The following is a 15,798-nucleotide window of genomic DNA, read 5'->3' as shown; positions in this document are numbered from 1 at the left end:
TGGTCAAAATAAATGAAAAGTTAGTTTTTTTCTAGGAGAGCATCCCCAGTCTGGGGAAGCCAGGAACGAAAGTAGCTGGATTGTGTTTCCAGTCGGAAGGTTTTACGACGGGACCGAGGGGAGCGGACAGAGCGCTGGATGAGGAAGGTGTAAAGAGGGTGTTTCAGAGGGCTCCAAAGATGTCGGCACTGTCGAGTACAGAGCGCCGGGGTTTCATAGAGATGTTCAGTTACCTGTCCGACAGCGACCTGCGCGCCCTCTGCGACACCGTCACCCACAGGATGATCGCAGTGGAGAGCGCAGCAGGTGAGCCGTCATCAGCCGCGCGGTCCTGCTTCCGGCTGCGCTCGGACCGCTTGTCTTTCGGTAACAGTAAAGTCCTGGTGTAAACATGCGGATGTATCCCAGCGTGTGTGCGTCCTCCGCAGAGCGTCTCGAGGCCATCCTCACGTACACGCGCAGCGCCGAGGAGCTGCTCCGGCGGAAGAAGGTGCACAGAGACGCCATCTTCAAGTACCTGAGCGACCAGAAAGTGGTCATCTCACCCACGGCGGAGAAGGGCGAGCTGGTGCGGCGCGCGCTGGAGCTGTGGAGAGGGGTAATGACTGGCTGCGCGCCGCGCGCTTCCCGCGCTAACAGCTCGCTCGAGTCACGAGAGCACAGTTTTTCACGCTCCACGAAGAGAGGAGCGCGCAGGGGCAGCAGTCCTACTGCCGCTGAATCATGTCACATCATGAATTAACGGAAAAGTGTATATTTTGACGCGGTGTTTGTCCGACATAATAATTGTGTGTCTGACTTACTGAATCGTGTAGTGATTCCGTGCATTTCTGGTGATTTTAGCAAGGCTTCTACGTCTAGTAGTATATGAAAAATAATGAATAAATTCTCACAGATGAGATGCTCTCGCTGGACTTGGACAGTCCTGCCTTAAGGCCCCAGAGTACATGCATGTTTTCACCTGTTAAAATCACTGTTTTAATATAACTGTGACGTTTTATGGATTTTAATGTCAGACACTAACGCCACATATTATTAGTGGTTTCCATCATTTCCTTCTACAACCTTGCTGTACCTCGCTTTGCTGCATGAAGCACTTTTTCCCTCCATATTTGCCTCATTGCTGTTGGGAAAGGGGTCACTGAGAACTTCTGTCCTCTGTTTCAGGTGTCGCAGGTATCGGTGCTGGTCGGGGACCCGACAGAAGGCATTTCGAGTGATTGCGAGCAAGGGGATGCGTGGGACCAACCTGCTCTGGCGAAGCAATTCTGCCAGTGGTTCTTCCAGGTTTTGAACTCCCAGAACCCTGCTCTGGGTCAGGAGCCCCTGGCGTGGGGTCCGCAGCACTTCTGGGAGAACGTGACTCTGAAACTGCAGTCCTGGACAGAGGAAGAGCAGATGGACGAATTCTACGGGGCCCGTCTGGTTAGCCTGCGTCTCCTGGCCCTCGTTCGGGAGGAGAGGCTCCTGTTCAGCCCCAACCTGGAGCCCCATGGACTCAAGTACACCTCGTCGCCCCACGGCCTCGTGGTGGTGGCCGTGGCTGGGACCATTCACCGGAATCAGGTCTGTCTCGGGATTTTCGAGCAGGTCTTTGGGCTCATACGCTCCCCGCTGGATTCGTACAGCTGGAAGATTAAGTTTGTTCATTTGAAAATAAGAGGACAAAATGCACTTGCAGGAGGAGAGGCTGCAAAATCACCGGCTTTGACGTACGACTCCAACGAACTGCAGCTTTTGTGTGACTGAGAGAATGGCACCCCATGCTTAGATGTTCACGGAACAAAAATGTGCAGAAAACTGGCACTTTATAAGACCTTGTACTGTACTCTGGATACCTAACAAGAGTTTTATATGTGTTTTATGTTGTTTTTTAAAAGATCATTTTATGTGGTCTTTGCACTATGTCTCATACCCAGTGAAATGTTCACAGACCACTAACAGGTATGTTTGTACCCCATTGTCCATTTCAGGTACAAAAATGTTTTTTTTTTTTTTTTTTGATAAAGGCATTTATTTTTTTTAAATTAATCTGCCAAAGAAAGACCTCGTACCATTAAAATGTCAGATGAACAAAGGCAGATGAAAACAACACAATGTTAGTCAGAATAAACTGTCCTCTTCACATTTTGCTTTGTATTTTTCTATGGGTAGAATATGTTTGAGGGAAGAAATACAGATTTTGTTAGCTCTGCTTCCAGTATGGTTGTTTCAGTGGTTAAAAAAATTTGTCATCATTTTGACAACAGAGTTGTGCCTTGATGTAAATAATGTATTTTTCTTTGTTGTTAAAAACCTGAAATAAAACAGTCTTTTTTTATCGGATGTTGCGTTAACTAATTTAATCATGAAAGGAAAACTTGTGCAGTTTGATTGCTGGTGAAGACAGAATTGTAAATGAATAAATAATTTGCTTTTTAAAGTGATACAATTTTTTTCTGTTAATAATATCAAGATAAATTGCATTAATTTAAATTATTTTCAGACCATTGTCCTTAATTGAATCATATTGTGTATTAGAGACTAAAGAATGTTTGCTATGAATGAGCAAAGCATAAGAAGTTTTCTTTGTATGTCTTCTCTGTTGGGCTTATTTTTGATACTATAGGTAGTGTAGGGTTTGGGAGCCGTTAGCTTACAATTTGAAGATTCCTGGTTTAAACCTTCTCCTGCTCTAGTACCCTTGATGAAAGTTCTTACCTCCAGTTGATACACTGAGAATTCCCTTCTCTATCAATGTCGTAAATCATTGTAAAGTTGATTATCTACTGCTGTAAATTACCTTAGACAAAGGCTTCAGATAAATAAATGTTAAGTGCTTTGCGGTCACTGACAATAGAGGTGGGGGAAGCACAGCTCATTTAATCATAAGATTCTAATTTTAGCAAACTGGAAAAAAATTAACTTAAAACTTACGCTTAGTCCGTATCTAACTAGGCGCTGTACAAGGTAATTGTTCATTGTGTGGTCATTTTACTTTCGCAATGGGTGTTTTATTCTGTACAATGGCTTGTATCACAAACTTGCATCGGACATTTTCGGACAGCTATACACACTCGATGTCTCAAATCCAAACAGTTTTTGTTCCTCAGTGCTGTCAGTCTGTTTTTTGGATAAACAGTCCATTCAGCTCTACGCTATGCTGGGGATAATAATCACTAGGTAGGTGGGGTTAGATTGGTGGTGGAGAGTGACGGACACAGGCAGTGATCTTGCAAACTTTATTTCCGTATGTTATAAGCAGTCACAAGCCGAGTTATCAATATATTATTGCTAATGACTGACCGAATGAAAATACAACATTAAAAACGAGCTAAAAATATTTTGTTAGATATTGTAAAATATATTTTCATACATAGACATATATTTTATTCTATAGTTTTGAGTAGTTTTAGGGCACATTTTTATTCCACAAACCTACCTTTCTTTCTTTCTTTCTTTCTTTCTGTCTGTCAACAACATTTTTTTTTTCTCCAGAACAAATTAACCCCATTATGTGAGCAACATTGTCTTACTGTTTCATTTTGTAAAACCTAAATTAATATTGTGATTTTCTTAGAAATCATGAATGTATATTCCTCTGGCACGTCTGTAACAACAGGGCTAGACTTCACACGGTTGGAGTGATTGAGTCCTGCTGGTTTCGGTGGGATGCGCTATTCGTGGAATATTATTATTGGCTCGTTTTTTCAAAGAGGCAGCAATCCATAATCATTCTTGTGCACGCTCATCATGCATGCTTCAGTATGCCATAAATGTGGCAACCGAAACCTCAGACATGTTTACATTTCAGAGAGAAGAATAACAAGCTATTTGACTCCTGCCCTTATAGCACTTGGCCTTCTTGGGTTTAAAAAGTGGGTTGGCAACAGTTTACCCTGCTGCACAAAACTGGATGTTTTAAGAGTCACTGATTTTTTGTTGCTTCTCAGTGTTCAGTTTGGAGGCTCCGAATAGATTTCTGCTGTCGGCGGTTTTTGTTTTTTAAATTCTCAGCTGGAGTTTGCTCCACTGGGGCACAAGGCAGCATAGTGGTGAGGTGCTGTTGACTTCCAGTCTGAAGGCTGCTGCTTTGAACCCCACTCCTCCTGCGGTGCCCTTGAAAAGGTACTCACCCTGAACCGATGCGGTAAAAATATACCCTGCCACGTCAATAGATGAATCATTGTAAGCTGCTTGTTGTGCACATCTAACGCTGTAAATAGTCTTAGACGAAGGTGTCGGCTAAATAACAAAGAGTCATGTTTGAGGATATTCCTGTACTTGTCAGAAAATCCAGAATCTGATCTGGGAAATTTTTAATGATCTGAGTCCTTGATAGAACTTTACATCACGTTTGAACATTAGTGAAAAACACCCATATATACTGAACAAAATGAATTTCCCTTCTATAATTTTCCTATGTTTTGTCTGCCTGGAGGGAAGGATTCCATGGCTTCCACTAGGGGGCACAACAGTTCCATTTCTGTGACTCGGGTTTGAGCCAAATAAAAATCACTGCTCAAGTGGCAAGTTGCAGGAGGCCTCCACAAAATCCATCTGGTGTTGGATTATTTATCAATTTATCAATCAGTTTCTTGTCTTTAGCCTTTTAACAGTGGACTATAATAGAGGTGTGCAGTTGAGAGATTAATTGCTTTATATATTTTACACAAAACACAATTTTAAATATAAATTTGTTTTATGTTTTGTAAAAGATATTTTTTTCAGTTAAGCGATTTCACTGTTATAGGTTTAAAAAAAAAGTGCTGGGATTTATGGTGTCATAAATAAAGGGCCTATTTATTCTCTGTCCATGTATTTGCTACAGTCTGTCTGGAAATTTGGGAATTGTTTATTACCAGCCAAAGCCTGGATCTAAGGTTTTATTTGTCAGTCAGCTTCTTTCTGCCTTGTACATTCCTCCACTGGGGGCTTCTGTATGCTGTCAAACATGCCAGCAGCCTTTCAGTGTTCTCTCCAGCTCAGTTCTGGGTGGCTATTAATGCAATGCGCTGTCATGGCCCTAAATCAGGACACCGTCTCTCCAGCAGAGCATCCTGCCGAGTGCCGCTGTCCTGCGGACGCGCCGTGCTGCACTGTCCCCCAGGGGCCCGCTGTGGGCTCCAGCAGTCCCACCGCTGCCCCGTTTACGCCAGTGCCTGAGCCTCGCTTGCTGTTTGCCGTCGATCGTGCCAGCGTGTTCCCAGTCCCCGACGACACCCCCTCTCCGCTCTCTCCATGACATCACCGCTTTGGCATCCGCGCATCGGTAGCTTCTGCTAGCTGCGTTGTCTGCGGCCCCGTTGTCCCTGGGACTTTTAACGAAACGCGCAACACGGTGTGTGTATACGTGTGTGAGTGTGTGTCACAGGTAGAGGGCTGCTTTGAAGAGCTTCGCCCATTCCGCCCCCGACGTAACGCGCACCGACTTGAGGTGCAGCGCGGCATCCGGCTTGAAGATGACACACGTTGCTGCATAAATTTTAGATTTTAGATTATGTTCAAGGTTCACAAGGAATAAAAATATACTCATAATCATGTAAATTAATATGCGCACGGCAGAGTCGTAAAGGACGTCCTTTAATGAAGAATTCATACAGGGCAGAACAACAGATAGTGCCTTATATTTCTTACTTTATTTCGGCATGTATGGATGAAAAATAATTTATTCTACTTAGAGAGAAAATGAAACAGCCTTAATGGCCACTTCTAGTTTATCCTTGCCTGAAGGAATATCTTATTACTTACAGAGGAGTTGTTAATGACATTTATTCATGCGTGCACTGGAAAGCAATCAAGGCCTTGGAAGGGGATACTTTTCCTTCTCTTGGCTTTGCTTATTTAGACATTCCAGCCGTGCTGATTCCTCTGTCTCAGTGTGTCGCTCCTCGCGTGGAGGCATTCTGGGAAAATGAGCCGGGGAGAATGATTCATTTCACGAGCGAAACCTTCCTTGGTCAGTATGTTAGGGGTCACTTTGTTTGGAAGAGGTAGGAGCCCCTTGAAACTCCCGTTTCCGGGAAGGGTTATAATGGAATGAGAAAGCGACCCTATTACAGAGACATGTTTTGTGAAATTTTAAACATTTAACTCCGAATATGTCGAAATACTGCGTAAGCTGGAATAATTTCAGAGCAATAAGGCGTTTGTCCACACAACAAGAGGAATCCGGTTTGAGAAGGTGGGAAAGCAGCTTCTTCTCGTTTTATAGCTTATAGATCCACAGTGACGACATTCACAAGTTTTCATTAGTCGCTGCTCTCCAAGTGTGTGTAAACTTGTGGTAGGCTATCCATTACATGTGGGGGAGTGCGGCATGCTGGGGGCTTCCGCGGTGGGTGCGAGAGAGGACTCCATGTGCCATCGGAAGGTCACGCCGGCTGTGAAACATCCCCTCGCTGGGCGGAGGGTTCTATCCCTGCCGACCCCCGCTGTTTGTTTGTGTTTCTCCACCGAACAGCCTTTTGCTTCCCAGCGCCTTTTATCATTTCGCAGAGCGTGGAGGAAAAATCGATGTCTCATGAATCCTACCTGCGTGCTGGCTGCTGGCGGATGCACACTTCCGCAGGCTGGCTTCTGTTTGCTTTCTTCCAGGTCTGGAGGAGTCCTTGGGCTTTCCCTGTTCGCACCTCCTGTTGGTTTTGGCCGTAGCCGTTGTTAGGAGCGGAAGAAAGAACGGTTTTATTGGCAAGTACTGTGTGTCAACTCCAGAACGGAGGTATGAAAGATATAAAATAATGCAGGATGAATTTCAAAACATAACATCATCCCAGCACCTGAAGCCGCTGCAACTGACATTTAGAATAGATGATCGTATGCAGACGATTATCAAGAAATGAAGCTGTATTGTACTCAACGGTACAACAACTTGTCATGTGTTGGGGGCCCAAACACATATCAACAATTGCATTCGCAGTTCCCGGGCTGTGGCTTTGGGCGTGGGTTCAAATCCGGCTCAGTCCGTGTGGAGTTTGCACGTTCTCTCCATGTGTTCGAGGGTTTGATTCCACAACCTGAAGACGGTTCTTTAGGCGTGTGTAGTTTTCAGTACAGACATAAATGCCATTATTATGCTTACGATTGTACTGATCCTCGATATTTCACCCAACATGCATCCTCAATACTCAGGTTAGGGATTAATACTCAATCAAACTTTGTTACTCGATGACAAGTGAATAGGAGCCTCCAAAACCAAGGCAGAGGAATCTGATATCTTACCACAACTTATTTTGGAGGAGCCATGCTCTTCTTCCCCCCTTACAAGACACCGATAGGATGTTCAGTATTTTCCGCTACTTGACGGCCAAATAACGCACGACGCTCGACTTGCCTACAGGTATCATTATGACATGAGTCTTATGGAGAAGCAGGATAGCCGCTCACAGGAAGCAGTCAGAGGGACGAAGAAGCAGTGCGTGAGGTGGATCAAGCGCTGGAACGGATACTGTACTGTTGCAGCTATGCGCACCTGCCAATTGCATGATTTGTGCCCACATTAAATCACAGCAGCCTACCATCCTGCTTGAGTATTTACCGTGCACCTCCGTGGAGCTGTAAATTTGAAGACTTCAACAAAGTGATAGAGTCAAAGGCTTTGTGATGTATCAGAAGCTCAATAAAGTCTTTAAGGCTGCTGATTGTGGTTTTACACAGTGGCTTTAATTTATGAGCATTGATGGCATATAATCCTGCAACAGAGACCCATTTAATTAAGGTGAAGTCCATAAAATGTCCTCCTGCTCTTTTTGTCGAATCCGCCAAGCGCTCACTGAGACAAAGTGAAAGTCCGTGTTTCAAAAAGTCAAACATTTTGAAAGTAGGGGAACACTTCCGCAGACCTTTCCGTACTGAACTGATCACCTGTAACATCAGCTCACTTTTTACTTGTATTTAAAGTTGAATAAGTCAGCGAGATGTGGGTGTGATTCCCCTTTTTGTGTCCTTTGTCGAACAAGGTTGCGCAGCACGATGGATCCTATTCATCACGTATTATTTTGGGTGGAAAGCTCACGCTGCATGATTGCACGCTTGCCCTTACTACTGAAGAGAAGCAGGCTTCCCTGTAGTGTTGGGTAACCTCCTTGTGAGCGGTTCAGTTTTTTGAGTGTAGCAGCCATCATTTTCAGTTCTTGCCCTCCGTGGAAATCAAACACTATAGAGCCAATAAAGCTTTTTTCCAGATACCGTGTTAAAATCCTCTGACAGAGACTGCACTCTGATGATAATGCCATTGCTATGAGAACATTATTGAAATTCACGTTTACTTTGAAAGTGAGTGAGTTGTGAGTGACACAGAGAGTGTGTTCCACTGATGTATGGATGAGTGACCCATTGTAAATAGTGTACCTAGCAATGTAAGTCACTACGTTGAATGAGGTATGTGGGCTGATAGCACTACATAGAGTTCATTGGAAGTTTCTATAAAGAAAAGCATCTGCTAAATAAATAAATGTAATGCAAATGTAAAAGTAGGCTCACACTTTCTACTTTACACTTCATATGCTATCTTCTAGCTGTAGGTAGCAGCAGCAGCTCACAACTAATAAATGTATGAAACACACAGACTGACCTCACTGTGAGTCTCGGTGGAAAGCAGATGATGCTTCACCGGTTCTGACTCGAGGCCATGAAGCAGCTGACAGTGAATCAGAGTTTCTGGCCACTTTTTATCGGATAAATAAACCCGGAGGTGGCAGAACATCGGTTGCATTGCACAGGACAAGAAACAACCTTGTATAACCTGCCTTCGAGTGCGACCAGGGGTCCCGTGTCTGCTGCAACGGTGCTTTTGATGCGGACATCCACAGGGACGGCAGCTCCGCTCTGTCTCCGCGCTGAAACGTGGACAATTTCCTCCGCCCGTTTAATTGAAGTGATAGATACTCTTGACATTTATCTAAGATGCTCTGAAAAGATTAAGACATATTTCTTTCTCACACTCTCCTCGGTATTAGAGGAGGTCACCGTGCACATCCTTTTGATACGTGTAAGAAATGTATGACTCCTTAGATGCACATTATTTTTTGCTGGTTTAACGTTATCTCTGGTGCACAAGTTAAAGCCCTTTCGCTCTTTGTATGCTTTGCATCAAATGAGTTTAATTTTTTTTAGATTCCCTCCTTTTAGACACTGTTTTCCTCCCGCTTGAATGACAAATAAAAAAGGTTACTGTCCACAGCCCTCACTTATTTAATTATTCATGCTACATTTACCTGATTGCCTTTGGCATTTTTGGTGCATGGCAATAATCAATTTATAAATCCCCATTCTGTGGCTTGCTGTTGCATAAGTTTCAATTAAAAGCTCGTTGGTGGCGACCTCCTGCAGAAACGTGGGGTGAGGTGGTCAGGGGGGTGTGCCGTCAGCACCAAGAGCCATCTTCAGAGTAATGCGCTCGCACCGAGTTTCTCATGGATCTCTCAGGTGCGGGTCAGCCTCCTCGAGACCCCAAGGCGGCACCGCGGAGAGAGGGTGGACACGGCTCCCTGAGCCCCACCGGTGGTTTTGCGTTACGATGCACCGGAGGAATCGGGCAGCAGCTCTGCGGTTTTGGGCCTGCTGTAACTCTGCATGGTTGCAGCAAAGACTTATGTTCTCTATTTCTGAGAAAAGCTCCACTTCTTCTTCATTTAAGCGTTGTTTATACATTTCGGGGCCCTTCGCAGTGTAATCAGTCACAAAGATAAATTTAAGGTTGATTTTTTTTATGTCTAAATTAGTTGTCATTACTACACGGCATCATCGCTTAATAACGCAGATGCAGCTCCACAGCGCTTGAAAAATGCGATGATATCACCTTATAAATGAAAATAAAGGCAGGCAAACAGTCTGTCGGCTGCGACTTTTCTTTATGGAACATAAGTTCAGAAGAGTAATTGACTCATTATCGTGTACGATGTTGAACAAGCAAAATGTTTAGATGACGTCGTGTCAAAGGCATTATTTGTCTGTCTGAATCTTACCTCCTGCAGCTCTCACAAACTGGAAGCCTTAAGTCCTTCGCATTGACATTGGCCAATTTAATCTGTTGATAAGAGCCGCAGATTTTACGAGAACAAAGATGGCAATTTTGGAAATGGTACTACAGTACGTTCCTTTCTCCGAAGACCCCGTTGGGAAAGTCCTACTTGCTCGGATTTAATTCATCTCAGGTTCTCAGCTTTGAAGCGCAACGGTCCTACACCTTTCTGTGCTCCATTAATTGGGCACTCCTTCAGTCTTTCGCTTCCTTTGTCAGATTTCACCCATTGTGCCCTACATTCGCATTATCTGCTATTGTGTCTCCCACCATGGATGAAATATAGATACACAAAACCCATATTACTGTAATTATCATGTCTTTCTTTCCTCCTGAATGAGGCTTCTCCCAGCCCAGACTGTTCTTGCATGTCTAGTCATTATAGAAACTGTCTGACAGCAATCAGTCTTCTTTCATGCAGCTTCAGTCATCGCTTTGACAGCATGCACAAGTTTGTGAGACGATGACCCCAGAATCGGGACTGTCAGGTGGGTGTTTTAAGGCAGTTTCTTTTCATTAGCGTGCTTCACAAAACCTGAGCTTGCTGACGTTCGGATTACATTTTTCGTGACGTTCCGGGAGCCTCGCACACCTCACATTTGAAAGAATCCTCCTTTAATTCTTTTAAAAGGGCTCTCCGAGCAGGGTGCTGAAAGATAATTTCATTACCAATTACATCGTCGTACATCCCTCATACTGTGTAAATTTAGTGTTCATATTACGTTAAAATAATGTCATTTTACATTCATGCATAAAGATTACAGAAATCTGAATGACACATTTTGCCTTATTTTCAACAAACGGCTTGATAAGCAGAGTTGCTTCATTTCACTCTTGACAGGAACAGCATGTAGGACAGCGGTTAGGTCTGTTGCCTCTGGATGGAGAGGTCACAGGTCTCAATCCTGCTTCCTGATGTATCACCCTTGAGTAAACCACTTACCCTGCATTGATCTGCTAAGAAAAGCCCAAATGGGTGAAACATTGTAATTTGCTTTGGAGAAAGACCTTAACTAAATGTATGTATTCTATAGTTATAAGACAGGGGGTGCAGTGGCATGGCAGGTTTGGCCGGGTCCTGCTCTCTGGCGGGTCTGGGGGTCGAGTCCTACTTGGGGTACCTTGCGACGGACTGGCGTCCCGTCCCGGGTGTGTCCTGGGTGTGTCCCCTCCCCCTCCAGCCTTGCTCCCTGTGTTGCTGGGTTGGACTCCGGTTCGCCACGACCCCGCTTGGGATAAGCGGTTTCGGACAGTGTGCATGTATGTATATAGTTATAAGATTCTTAAAACACAAAGCACAAGAATATGCAGTTTGATTTGTGGCTGTCATAAAAAACTGTGGATTTCACACCTTAGAGGACTGCAGTTGTGTGTTTAGGTGAATATTTGGTGTACTTTCCATACTATTTTGGGGTCTGTGTGGGGAGGAGGAAGCTGCTGAGCCCTCTTTCTGGGAGACCATTGTGCAGAAGACAGGATCATTTGGACTGCTGGTAGGCTGCAGAAAACAATGCATATGGGAGTGTGGAGTCTGGTGGGGATATATATATATATATATATATATATATGTATATATATATGTGTGTGTGTGCGTTTTTGTATGTATATACATAGAGTATATATATATATATATATATAATATATATATACAGATATACATAAGTTAAAATTGTCGCAAGTTGAAAATACATTTAATACACCTAATACACACCTCTGATGGCAGACTGGGAGATGCGGATCGCTGTCGCTGCCCAGCATCGTGAAAGAGTATTGTTCCGTGTATCGCTTGCCTGGGAAAAAAAAAATCAAATTTGAATTTTCGAAGTACGGTTTCTACTGAATGTCTGTTGACATCTCACCATCGTGAAGTCGAAAAAAATTGCAAATCGAACCATCGTAAATCGGGGACCACATGTGTGTGTATATATATATATATATACACATACACACAGGTGGTCCCTGTTTTACGATGGTATATATATATATATACACACACACACACACATTTTCCAAACCGCTTGTCCCATACGGGGTCACGGGGAACCGGAGCCTACCCGGCAACATAGGGCGTAAGGCCGGAGGGGGAAGGGACACACCCAGGACGGGACGCCAGTCCGTCGCAAGGCACCCCAAGTGGGACTCGAACCCCAGACCCACCGGAGAGCAGGACCCGGTCCAACCCACTGCGCCACCGATTTATATAGATATACACACACACAGGTGGTACAGGTGGTCCCCGATTTACGATGGTTCGACTTGCTATAGTATATACTATCCACTATTGGCAGCTGGGTGGTTCTAGGGACTGGTCTAACACTTATCCTTGTTTTTGTTTTTACACAGCCCCAGTTAAGGAAGGAAAGAGCTTTTTATACAATCCTCAAAGACAAACATCTTGTGTTCTTGAATAACTTTTCCACAGGGTGCTGGTACTCACCGATTGCTTCGTATCAACTCGTGCTTTTATACGCGCATCCGCATTGTAATGAAACCACTTGAATTGACACTTGGAGGACCGCAAAACATCTCCTTGTAAGGGAGACTTGCTGACTCTAGGTAAAATGTCTGTAAGTGGGAAACTGCGGGTGTCGAGGAGCGACGGGCGAAGCGTGCGGACAGTAAAATGAGCGGGCTGACGGGAAGAGGAAGGAGGCAGACGGGCTGTGAAGCCGCTCTCGGCAGCTGGACGCACGCTGGAAGCGCTGCAAGAAGAGAGGTATCTGTGTAGAGAAGCAGCCAGGAGCTGCACGCAGAGAGCCACGGCGACAGGCAGAGATGGGCGGGTGGGTGAATGCGCAGCCGGCAGCTCCGTGCACACGCTCTGCCCTGCACTCGCCTCCGGGGCTCCCCGCATGAGCTCCCCTCTGTTTTGATGTTTTGGTGGTTCTGCGACTGGTACCCGTTTCCGGCAGCCGCAACATAAATTTGTCACGCCGCTCGGCCCGGTGAAGACTAATCAAAATAAGTCATCGAGGATCGCTCAGGGGCAACGCTGACAGTCGGGAAAGGGGAGCTTGGGACATCACCGTGGGCATCACGCCGTAGCACTGCTGCCCACCTGGAGAGATTCTTCACAGATCTGGGCACGCTGGCTGCCTAAGTGAACGCTGGCACGCAAACTAGTGATATTTGATACACTGTAGTGTCAAGTGCTCCCATAACTTTTAAAAATGCAGCAGAGGGAAACTCCCGATGGTTTTAGGCTGGCGGTTTGATTCAGATTTTGCTTTGTGCACTGCTTCTATAATAAGCAGGAACTGTCCTGTCGGATTAACTATGCTTGGAGGGGCCGTGGCCCGAGCCTCTCCCTCGCAGCCCCCCTCTCCCCCGGTCACCGGACAGAATGGAAGCGCCAGCCAACCGCACTCATCCCTGGTTAGAGGAGGATGCGTATGGCTGAGTCGGAGAGCGTTAACTCTTTGTGTGCCATTGCTGCTGCTTTTCTCTTACTTGGGAAGCTGCCTGTCAGTTACACATCCATAAATGGCAGCCTTCACAGGCAGCGCATGTGATACAAGGCGGCCAATGGCAGGAGAGGTGCCAGCATGTCGGCAACGTCGCCGCGTCGTCACAGGGATCATGAAAGGCTTATTCAACGGCGATGTGACGATGTCTGCATAGGACAAAGCAGGGTTTTGTGCTTCATGACGTGCATCAGTGGCATTCCTACAAAGACTCCCATGCGCAGCCCGGTATGTAACTGTGTCCATGTGATGACTGCATTGGACGCGATGAAGAGGGGACAGAGCTGTTCAAGTCACATGACCTGTCACGTGACTGTCTCGTCTAACGCTAAACCGGTGCACGTACCAAGTGTTCTCCAATAAAAACGTACATTCACACTGCACCAGTCGCCACTTCTTTAGTTCAGGTCAAATGAGTCAATGTGTCTTATATTTGCCTTTATGTAACTTTGACTTTACGTTGATGCAAAAAATAAACAAAAATTTCCATCTTGACATTTGAAGTATACGGCCTATATTAGCAATTTTAGAATAACGTGAATTATTTTGGTAGAGAAAGTGCAGACTGCTCCATGTCATTTCCTTTGCACCCAGTGTGACTACAATTCTTTCCTTTTCAGTATTTGTGAGAATCTCATGCTAAGTCATTACAAATTAGAAGGAAAGAGAAACCATTCTGTCCCTGATATGAAACCTGATTTAAATTGTCTCACTTACACACATTGTCTGAACTGCTTGTCCCATACAGAGTCACAGCTTAACCTGGCAACACAGGGTGGAAGGCTGGAGGGGGAGAGGACACACCCAGGATGGGGCACCACTCCATCGCAAGGTACCCCAAGCAGGACTCGAACACCAGACCCACTGGAGAGCAAGACCCGGTTCAACCCACTGCACCACTGCACCACCACACCCCCCTGTTTTAAATTATTAAGGTTAAATCTTGATCAAAAGACAGCCAGTAAACCTCCACGCATACCTTTAGACAGAGATGCACGTCATGACACCGAGGTGTTTTCCTGAACAGCATATTCTGTAGAGAATCTTTTTAAAAGGTACAATGTCCTCATGTCTTCTCCATTTACATAAAATACCCCTACCAATAAAAAAACAACCTCAAATGCCATATATACAATGTATTTTATATGCAGAAAACAACAATTGCTACGAGGGATGAGGAGAAAACGGCACATTTTTGTTGAGGAACTGATTTTGACACATTTTCCCAACACGGTGCTTGGTAGTCCAAACTGTTCCAACTTACATTATTAAATTAACCAAGAATTGTTCATCGTCAGTCATATCAAACAAATATTTAGCAACTTGCACTGACGCGCTGTAAGAGAGAGACATCGAGGTATCTATAGGTGTGCTGTGCTGTTCTTTATCTTGCTTATTAAGTGTATGGTTTGGGGAACATCTTGGATGACATGGATGTGACCTAGTCATCATGGGTGGCTTGTTTCCCCGAGGAATTACAGCACCTTATACCGAGCGATGATTTTTGCCGTATGTGGAGCCAAAGTCCAGTTCATTTACGGAGCAACACCATACCTCCACTTCTGTTCCAGCACAAGATATTAATCTAAATACCACCGTGTGCTGAATCAGAGACCTCGGTTCGGTAGCCTTTACCGCTGCGCTTTTTCACGCTCAGTGAGACGACATGTTTGCCTCCGGATTCTAATATTGTGCTGTGGCTTTCATGGACATGTTAGTCATGCCTTCTTGCACAGTTTAAGGAGGTCTCAAACAAACGGTTCTTTTAAGGAAGCCTACTACGTCGAGCAAGCCTCGTCTACGTATCTACGTATGTATCTGTCTGTCTGTTAACTGCAGAACTCCGTAAAGAGTTCATTTTTACCAGTGTAACTTGGTGCAATTGTCGTTCGCTGCTTGTTTTAGGTGTGGAAGGGCTTCACTACAGTGATGCGGAGGATGATTCCAGCCTTTTCTCCGTGTGAGAACGAGAGGAGCTGTGAGGGAACGGAGCCTCTCTCGCAGCTCTCCTTTCGTGCCTAAGCACGGAGGCGCCCCTCAGCCCGCTGTCACTTAGATTCCCTCACTACCTGTGAATTTAGGTCAGACAACTGTTCTCTTGCACATTCCTCTCAGGCACCGAGAGGCTCGTGGACACCATGCGGAGGAAGGTCGGGCAAGGAGGACGGTACTCTGAGCTCCAGAGCTGCATCGCTGCCAGACCTGCCGGAAGCACGGAGGGGCAGCTGCCGTGCAGGGTAAACCTGAAAACGGGCTCGGTGCGCACGAGCTCCTGCCCGTGTCCCCACTACAGACGGGTCCGGCACCCTGCTGACTGCGATTAGGCTGCCAGCG

At 45.4% G+C, this 15,798-nt stretch overlaps 1 protein-coding gene across 1 annotated transcript; it reads left to right on the top strand.

The window, feature by feature from the left end:
- Positions 1-114: 114 nt before the first annotated feature.
- c14h3orf38 (chromosome 14 C3orf38 homolog) lies at positions 115-2,087 on the top strand. The gene is made up of 3 exons (XM_018729302.2): positions 115-306; positions 429-598; positions 1,168-2,087. The coding sequence occupies exons 1-3, from the start codon at positions 180-182 to the stop codon at positions 1,747-1,749; spliced, it is 879 nt and encodes a 292-aa protein (XP_018584818.1). The 5' UTR covers positions 115-179; the 3' UTR covers positions 1,750-2,087.
- Positions 2,088-15,798: the final 13,711 nt, after the last annotated feature.

The sequence above is a fragment of the Scleropages formosus genome, chromosome 14 (genome assembly GCF_900964775.1).
Source record: "Scleropages formosus chromosome 14, fSclFor1.1, whole genome shotgun sequence".
NCBI lineage: Eukaryota > Metazoa > Chordata > Actinopteri > Osteoglossiformes > Osteoglossidae > Scleropages > Scleropages formosus.
This window is presented reverse-complemented; position numbering and strand designations above follow the sequence as displayed.